The 8,953-nt window shown below is 46.7% G+C and overlaps 2 protein-coding genes across 2 annotated transcripts in view; one reads left to right on the forward strand and one right to left on the reverse strand.

Annotated features, from left to right (window-relative positions):
• Positions 1-6: 6 nt before the first annotated feature.
• On the forward strand, positions 7-4,175 carry LOC113215442 (uncharacterized). The gene is made up of 15 exons (XM_052275428.1): positions 7-149; positions 244-314; positions 411-546; positions 624-812; positions 891-1,121; positions 1,155-1,183; positions 1,265-1,502; positions 1,584-1,660; positions 1,736-1,925; positions 2,027-2,167; positions 2,254-2,446; positions 2,584-2,773; positions 2,852-3,035; positions 3,139-3,593; positions 3,713-4,175. Exons 1-15 carry the CDS (start codon positions 144-146, stop codon positions 4,173-4,175), a joined length of 2,793 nt encoding a protein of 930 aa, XP_052131388.1. The 5' UTR covers positions 7-143.
• Positions 4,176-4,449: 274 nt separating this feature from the next.
• The window catches only part of LOC113215445 (E3 ubiquitin-protein ligase TRIM9), a 126,138-nt gene continuing 121,634 nt past the window's right edge, over positions 4,450-8,953 (reverse strand). Inside the window, exons 8-10 of the mRNA XM_052275434.1 lie at positions 6,489-6,710; positions 6,224-6,396; positions 4,450-5,915 (exon numbers count right to left, since the gene is read on the reverse strand). Of these exons, the coding sequence (XP_052131394.1) occupies positions 5,796-5,915; positions 6,224-6,396; positions 6,489-6,710 (515 nt within the window). The 3' untranslated portion in view covers positions 4,450-5,795. The remainder of the gene's footprint in view (positions 5,916-6,223; positions 6,397-6,488; positions 6,711-8,953) is intronic.

The raw sequence follows: 8,953 nt of genomic DNA on the forward strand, positions 1-8,953 counted from the left end.
GTACGTCACCATTATGTTGTTTATATTTTTTTCTGCTGTGCAAGTGATGGCTTGTTCGTCAAAAATAATGTTACTGCGAAGATGTTGCCTGCTTTCGACGTAGTTTTCACATTCTTTGACAAAGCTCTGCTTGTGTTACGTTGATGTCAGTAAGTTTCTGGAGAAGATTGTAGGTTATACTTGTACCCATTTTATAGATAATTTAGAATTTTCTGCAGAACTTCATAAATTTTTTGTACTCAGAACATGGCGAACACTCGAAACGTCACTGCTGACATCTCCAGCAAAGAATTTCAACGACAGTTGTTTGATTGGTAACATACTGAACATATTTTTTTTTATTGCTCATTTTTTGACTTAACAATTCAGAAGCCTAAAAGTCACTCACTTTTACTATCATCATTTCTTAGGTTTGAGAAGCGTGGTTTACTATCAGAGCTACGGACATTCATGCGACATCGAATGATCTCTGCGCTGTACAGTAATGACGCTCCATGCCCAGGCTTACGCTTTTCTTCGGATACATCAGTTTCCCCTACTCTTCAGGTATGTCTCTACCATGTAACATATTGCCGTTATAAACTTGTAAAGCGATTGTATGCAGTTAACATTTTTCTGTCTAGGCTCTACTTTTACTTATTGTTGAGTTCTTAGTAAAACAAGAATATCATTACACCATGTCTATATTTGTTGCTGAGGCACCTTTAATTGCATCATTCCCTAAGTTTTCTGGGTATGTGTCTTACATGCCTCAATATGACACATTGAAAAGTGGATCTGAGTTTCCAAGATACACAGAAAAGGATGTGCAGGTTTGCTAAAAATATTTTCATATCATTAAAGCCCTGCTCTATAAAATTTCACTAATCAACATTGTGTTGACAATTTAGGATATTATGGAAGTATTCGGTATATCAGCAGGCTCTGAAGGTATGGATCATATTCTTCGTCTTTACTTCAACAACAATGCAAGAGAACCACTGTTGGTTTGTGCCTTAACTGCACTATCAGCAATAGTAGAAAATTGTACACAGAAAGAAGAGAAATCACCCAGAAAAAATTCAACTCAAAAGAAGGAAGAAACTTACAACACAACTTATTGGATAGAGGAGATAAGACTTGTTCTTCTTTGAGCCAAACTATCATCTAATCAGTTGCAACAAGTTGAAGAATTACTGCGCAAGTATGAATATTTTATCAAAAAAATAATGTATCACAGAACTGTGTCTGTGATTTTTTTGACATGATCTCACTTTCGTTTTAGACTACAAGCTGAAACTGCCAACAGTGTCCGTAAACTAGAAAATGAAAAACATAATAAATTAATACACATTCGAGAGCAGAAATTAATGGCTGAAGCTCTTGTACACGAGGAAAAGATTCGTGCCCAGCACAGTGCTGCTGAGGAAGATCTCAAGATTAAACAAAAGCACCTGGAACAAGTTACTCTTCAACTACGACAACAACATGATCTAGTACTTGAAAGGTTGAGTAGAGTCCAGGTGAGTGAGATTATTATCCTTTTTAGATTAGATTTATACTAAAATAAGTTTATAAGTACAATCATAGTTTTATTATTTTAGAGGCACGCAGATCAAATCAAACAACAAGAAAATGCACTAATGGAAAAGGAGAAATCTTTAGAAAAAAAACAGAAAAGGTAGGGGGAGCAAAATAATTTTACTTACCCAATTTGCTCTTTTTTGGATGTATTTTTACCCCTTCGTGTCTATAGCCTAGAAGAGGAACACCGCACTTTGGCAGGACTCCGGATTGAATTACAAGAGGCTGCTCATTTCCTGAGACAAGAGCATTCTGACTCTAAAACAATTGTAGAACTGAACCATCTTCAAGAACGATGCTCACAGCTTGAGCATGAACTTAAGGATGCCAAGGAACAACTGCAGACGTCTGTTTACAGCCGGGTATGCTACCAGCTTTCCTGCAACCTCATCACATACTCCAAATACTTCCCAGAAGAGTTTGGCTTCACTGTTTAATATGTGTGTTATTCTGTGAATTCCAGGCTGATATTGGTACTCAGACAGCAGAAAAATTTGAGGACGTTTCGTCCAATAGTCAAGGAAAGGGTTTTGAAGAGCAGTATGTTACTAAAAACAAAGTACATGCATCATTTGAGAGTTTGCTGAGCTCTAGTAATGAAAAAGTTGGTTGAAAGAAGCTTTCAATGTGTAGAAAATAAAATATAAAAGACCTTGATTATTACTAGTTTTCTTCAATTTGTTACTTCAGGAGGGAAACAACCAAGTGGTTCTTCTGAAGAGGGTGCTCAATCGCTTACAGCAAGAAAATTCAGAACTGAAAGCAATAGCAGCCCAGCAAAGGAAAAGGATAGAGGAACTGACAGCTAAAGCAGCTGAACTAGCAAATCATATTGCCCAACAAAAGGAACCTTCCTCTCCAAAGCCAGCAGAAAGACCCTTGAGTAAGTACACATCTTTAAAATACCACTTCATTGTTATGAATTATTTTTCAGTCCCTTCTTGTTCTGTTTTAAATCGAACAGTACTTTAATACTCTGTATACATAAATGTTTTGACAATCCTGATTGTATTTGCTCAGATAAACTACCACAACAACAGCCACTGGATCCAACATTCCAATCACCACTTCACACCTCTTATGGTCATCACACTGGCTCTACTCCGTGGTTTCCTTTAGATGCTTTCTCTAATACAGCACACTCTCCAGGAAAAGATTATCGCAGAAGACATCCAAAACAGTATCATTTAAACCACTCTGGAAGCTTAAGGTAAGTTACAGTATCCTTATTAATCTTCAAATTAATATCTCATTGGTTGTTTGTTAATTGTAGCATTTTTTCTTTTAGTTCGGATGATTCGCCCACAGAAGATGTTCTTAGAGAAGCCAAAAATCGGTTACAAAAGCTGGAGGAGGAAAGTGAAGCAGTAGACCGAAGTTATAGAGACTTTCGGGCACGTCAAGCAGATGTTACCACAACCACACCTGTACTTGGAGCTTCTAGTCAGTCAACATCAATCAATAGACCCATGGTAAGAGTTTGAAATCCTACAAGTTTTTTTTTTACAATGTGATGTTTTATTTCATATTTTTTCTCTCAAATTTAAATTAATTTTATTTTGTTATGTTTCATAGCATCCAATCAACTCCAGTTCTGATAGGCTGTTTTTGAGCTCGTCCCAACCTATTACAACTGCCTTTCTTCACTCACGAAGTTTTTCTTCTCCTTCTTCAACTACTCAAGGGCATGGGTTTCCAACATCTACTTCTTTAAGATTAACTTCGTCAAGATTATCATCTTCAAGATTATCTTCACGCTTCCCAGCAAGGCCTCGGACACAGTTTACTTTGCCAGAACGAACCAGGCATTCCTACCCACGCTCTGAGAATATTTTGAGAGTCCAAGAAAATGTACCAGCATCAGACCAGAGTTTTTCATTGATAAAACATAAGACAAATACATTACAAAATGGTAGTGAGCAAGGCCTGTCAGTGCTCTCTTCTGGGCGCTACTCTCCACCTCAGGTGGAAATGGATGTGAAGAAAGGTGACAAAATTAACCAAAGTGAGTCTCAGATAATTCAAATGATGTGAGGGATTCAGATGACATATTAAGACCATCAATAGCACCAGAGAAAGAAGTTGTCAATGAAGAAACAAAATGTCCAGAAGCCAAAAGTGCAACATCTGACAAGTATGAAAACCTAAGTTCAAAAAACAACCCTTTAGAAATCGTGCCTCAATCTCCTCTCAAGGAAAAAACGGTGGAGTCTAATGTTGATAGAGCAGGTGAGAATCTTCTTATGTTGAACAAAAAATTAGTCCCATTGGTCGACAACCAAGTTATCTCTCCTTCCGAATCTCTGCAGCCTGTTGCAGTTGAGAGTCCTGAAAGATTACCTTTAAAATTAAATGTCATTGACTCAACTCTAAATGAAATTTCAACTTGCTCCTCATCTGTAGCTAGTGCAATTGTAGTTAGTGAAAGTAATGCAATTCCCCACACAGCAATAGTAGCTATTCCAACCACAATAGAAAATGTGAAAGTCTATGAACAATCTAGTCAGCTTTTAAATACATCATTATCTAGCATTGAAAACGGCAATTTGCAAGTTTCAGGTGGTTCAGTTGATAGAAAGAGTGGTGATGATGATGACGACGACTTTTGGTAGTGTACAATAATTTTTTTGAAACCTGTTTGCACTTGCACATGTTGATTGTGGCGTGATCACAATCTATTTCTTAGTACCTGTTATTTTAGGTCTACAAAATATTGCACTTGTATTTTTGTAAAAAGTAGGCGGATCTTTTTTCTTTGCTGGAGTCAGTTTATTAAATATTTTATTTGCAATGAAAAGGTAATACATACTGAAATGTAAGCGAATATTAACAAATCACATAATAAGTCTATCATACACATAATGTACAAATAAATACATTTGAAGGTACTGCATTACAACATTTAGTGCATAATGAGATGACAGTTCTGTTTTTCTTACCTATGTTTAAACTCAGTGAACAGTATGTACAGTACTTGGTAGTTAATCACACCTGACATGCAAGCAATATTTTTAAACCTGTCTTTGTTGAAAATAATGTAAAGGATAAAAATAATGCAAAGGAAGATTATTCCTTTCTTGAAGCAAGTATGTGAGATCTATTGTAACTGCATCATCATTGTTTGAATCTTTCAAATCATATTTTAAGATGGGATTGTGTTTTTGAAGTCTCAAATGCACTCAAATGAAAAGTGCAAAATCTTGTCAAGCACATTAAATAAACCATGATGTAAAATGTGGATATATGTTTACAATATTATAACTTAAAATCTTTACAAAGAGTAAGAAATAAAAACAATCTTAATTACTCAATCTATTTACAGTCAGTCGTATTATGGCCTCTATATTTTAGAGTTTCATCCAATGAATAATTACTATTAAAACAGAAATATCTCATTCACATTGACATCATAGTGAATTGATTGAATGACTAGGCTACACAAGATCCTGTGTAATTTCAACAGGAAATGAAATCAATGATCAAGGTCCATCATTTTGGGGTGGTCTGAGGGTTTTTGTGGAAGTTTCCTCTTCTTCACTTGTATACCAATTTGGTATGAATGAATTTATTGTTTCTGATCATTTTTAGACAGTCCCCAAGACTGTCTTTACTACTAAAGGTATATGTGCCCCCCCCCCCCCTTCTCTCGCTCTTTTTTGATGAAATAGAAAAGGAGAAAACTTCCTCAAAAACCAATCAATTATTTTAACATTTTATAAAAAAAATGTATATGGTGATCTAGAACACAAATATCCTTCTGCAAACTTACTCATATAAGTACAGTCTGTTAAGAAACAAAACATTCGCAGTACTTCACTCAGCTGAGTAAGAGCAACTTGTGTTTGTTACTGTGTAGAATACATGAACGAGTCATATATCAAACTCAGAGATTAGATTCAGTCTCGAAAAATCAACTGCAGTCAGGCGAACGATGTTTGCAATGATGGAGACACAGACGCCCCTCACCGTAGAGATCCGTCGCGTCGGTACAAACCAAAACCCTGGCTCTTCCTTCATCACACACTTGGCCGGGGCCCGGCCGGCTCGGGGTCCGAGTTCGTCGGGGTCGTGTTGGAGGCGTCGGCCCCCCTGGGAGGAGAGATATGTGTTTGCTGAGCATGGTCCCACGGGAGGGTGTCGGGGGTGGGGTCGGCAGCGCCGGGGGCGGCAGCGGGGGCGGGCCAGTAGGTGGTCCGGGGACGGGGGACGGCTCCCCCGCCCCACAGCCCTCCTCAGGTGTCGTCCGAGTCCGTGGGAGGGTCCAGGGCCGTATGCAGCGTCACGGACACGCCTCTGTTGACGCTCACCGCGGGGTAGAACACGCCGTACAGGTCGTGGAAGGCGATGGGGCCCTGTGGGCAAACGGCCGTTAGAAACACCTCACCTCTCTTCTCTCGTCCAGTGTGGGAGGCAAAATTACGGGGCGGGTTACCAGCTGACAAGCGCCGTCTTTTAATTTGGGATGCACAGTTCTGCGCGGAGGCGTGCGAGCGGGTTCGCCTGCGGTCTCGAACCATGGTGCCTCATGGCCCCTGGCGAATAGGCAGCCCACCCGCACGCCTGCCTTGCAGGACAGTATACTCAGAGACGATACGGCGCTGGTCCCCACGGTCCAAACAAACAGGACCAGCTGCCCAGCTGACAGAGCAGCCCTACTCACCTGGGGCTCCTCGTTGACGTAGAAGCTGAGCTGGTGCCTGTCCAGGTCGAGCAGCACCCCCACCGTGGTGCCCGTCTGGATGCCGCCCTCGCAGCGCTGCGCGTGGGCATCGCCGTGCAGGAACCAGGACCGCTGCCTGTCGATGTACATCGCCCAGCCCTTGTCGTCCTTGCCTGCAAGAGCAAAGAGAATGCTCAAGTCTTGTGTCGCTCGAATTGGCTTACTACGGCGAGCTGCTGCAACCAGGACGACGACGACGACTCACCCAACATCTGGTCCTTGGCGACGTCCATCCTGGCCACGCCGAAGCTGGGGTCCGTGTCGGAGTCGTAGCGGTCCACGCTGAACTCCCAGTAGTGGACGCCGCGGCTGAAGCCGACCGAGCCCAGGGCGACGCGGTGCTCGTAGCCGGGGCAGGACAGCGCGCAGTGGTCCGCCGAGAACTGCAGCCCCGGCGACAGGTTGGGGTCGAACGTGAACCACGCCACTGCAGACAGAGATGAGAAGAGGGACGGTCAGGAACAGGGTGGCGGGGAGCTTCTCCGGCTTTGAGCAGAGACCCGGAAGCAGGCCAGGCCCAGAGCCTCGCTGGCGGCCCGAGGGGCAGCCTCTATTGACCAACAACATCGGCGCGCGGCGGCCCCCGCCGGCGGCAGCGGCCGCCCCCTCGCTACAACCCTTCACGGCGTCCTCGTGCCTCGCCCGCCCCGCCTCGCCTGGAGCCTTCCGACCGGAGGCGGGGCGGGGCGGAGCGGGGCGGGGCGGAGCGGGGCGGAGCGGGGCGGGGTCAGCTTCGGACCTAGCCTGGCGCGGCCCTCACGGCTCGGAAACATTTATTCTGATTGCGCTCCGGGGAGGGGTGGTGGTGGTGGAAGGGAGGGGTGAATGTCACTAACACGCACCCATCCTCCTTCACACACACACGAACACACACACACGCACACTCGGTGTGAGAGACAGGGGCGTACGGCTCGCCCTTGTCTTGCCGCCCCTCCTACGACGCTAGCCGAGCCAGCAGCAGCGCCAGTCCTCGCCTCCCCCAACGCGATGAATCCTCCCGTCTCCCGACCACTGTGTACCCCCCCCCCTCCCGGTCCCAGCTCAGAGTGGCGTCCGAATACCGTTCATTACGAGAGAAGCCACATTGACGCATCAAACACGCGGGGACAGCCGCTCGGCACGCAAGGGAGGCGATATTTCGAACCCGGGCATGTCGCGCGGCCGCGGAGCCGCGAGTCCCCCGCGCTCAAACACGCTCGCTTTGTTTGCTGTATACTTGTATATATTTATTTTATTTTTTTGTATTTTTCTTGTTTTGTTTTGCTTCCGGCCCCTCGCTCTCTCTGCTGCTCTCGGGAGGGGTGGCGCTGTGCTGCGCTGCGCGGCGCGGCGGCGGCGCTCTCGTGTCGCGTGTCGACTAATGAGGGTCGGATGGTCTGCGCCGCGCTCAGCTCACGGCCTCGAGGCCCTCGAGGAGCACCGTAACGCGCGCGCAACGACCGGCCTGGGGGCGGCGTGGGGACGGCCTCGAGGACCTGAATGACGCAGCGCACGGCACAGCGCGCGGGCAAGGCTGAATGCTCTCCATGGCCTCCTCCTCGGTGCGCATCCCGAGAGCCTCAGGACGGCAGCTGTGTAACTTTACCAAACGCCTACAACTACCCGCCGCCACCCCACTGCCGCCAAGAGCCCACGATACACCTCCCCCGCATTACATTTATACCCCACGCATACTACACTAACGCACGAAAAAAAAAGTGTTCGACGAGCTCTGATTTCACATTTATTCACCCCAGCCCCAGATGACCTCCCCTCCTGCCTGCTCCCCTCTTTGCCTCTCTCTGGTGTCCATTTCTGTTCTTCAATTTCGTGTTCTCTTTGACACCGACCCTCCCCCTCCTCCTTCCGACCGTCCATCTACATGATGGTGGTCATGATGATCATCATGACCAGCACCATCATCATCACCATCGCGATCATCTTCATAATTATTTGCATTTTGATGGAAAAGGAAGGGGAGGATGGGGAGATTAACAACAACTTTAAGATGAAAGCCCCCTACCACCCCCCGACTTCCACTGTGCCGACCGACGGCGGCGGCGCGGGTGGCCACACACACCTACAGGGGCGGCCTCGGCTGGACGTGCGCGCCGCGCGCCGCGTCCCGCCCGACCCGCGGGTGAACCGTGAACGCCAAGCAGCCCATGATGCGAGCGTTAACCGGGTAGAGGAGAGGCCACCGCCAAAAGCTGGCTGGGCCCAGCCGGGCGAGGCGGGAGTCGGGTGGTGTTTTGAATCTCAAAGGCGGCGGCGGTGGCGAGAAGGAGGCAGGGGCGGGAGGAGCTGTGGTCCGGACAGCGATAGAGAGAGTGAGAGAGGGAGGGAGAGGGAGAGAGAGAGAGAGAGAGGAAGAGATAACGGGCGCTCTACCCCACCCCTCCAGGTCCTCTCCCCATCTCTCTCTCGCTCTCCCTCGACGTGCCCCGCGTCGTGCACACACAATCAAGCAAGCGCTTTCGCCGCATTTTGCTATTCTGCGGACAGCGTAAAGACTTTGCACCGCCGCCATTTCCGCGTCGCATTCCCATTCAAGCACGTCGCGTCGCCGCGAGGGGCGCGTGGGGCGCCGTGGAGGGTGGGAGTCGTGCTGCTGCTGCACCTCCAGCCGCCATCCGGCCGTTAATTATTTCCCCGTTAGGAATTCCCTTTCCGAATGTTCGGCGGGACGCC

The sequence above is a fragment of the Frankliniella occidentalis genome, unplaced genomic scaffold (assembly GCF_000697945.3).
Source record: "Frankliniella occidentalis isolate FOCC.00 unplaced genomic scaffold, Focc_3.1 Scaffold8, whole genome shotgun sequence".
NCBI lineage: Eukaryota > Metazoa > Arthropoda > Insecta > Thysanoptera > Thripidae > Frankliniella > Frankliniella occidentalis.

Excerpts from the sequence above, each read along its gene's own strand:
- LOC113215442 (XM_052275428.1), top strand. Across the intron at positions 547-623 it reads CAGTTTCCCCTACTCTTCAG|GCTCTACTTTTACTTATTGT; the intron begins GTATGTCTCTAC and ends TTTTCTGTCTAG. Across the intron at positions 1,184-1,264 it reads GTTGAAGAATTACTGCGCAA|ACTACAAGCTGAAACTGCCA; the intron begins GTATGAATATTT and ends CTTTCGTTTTAG.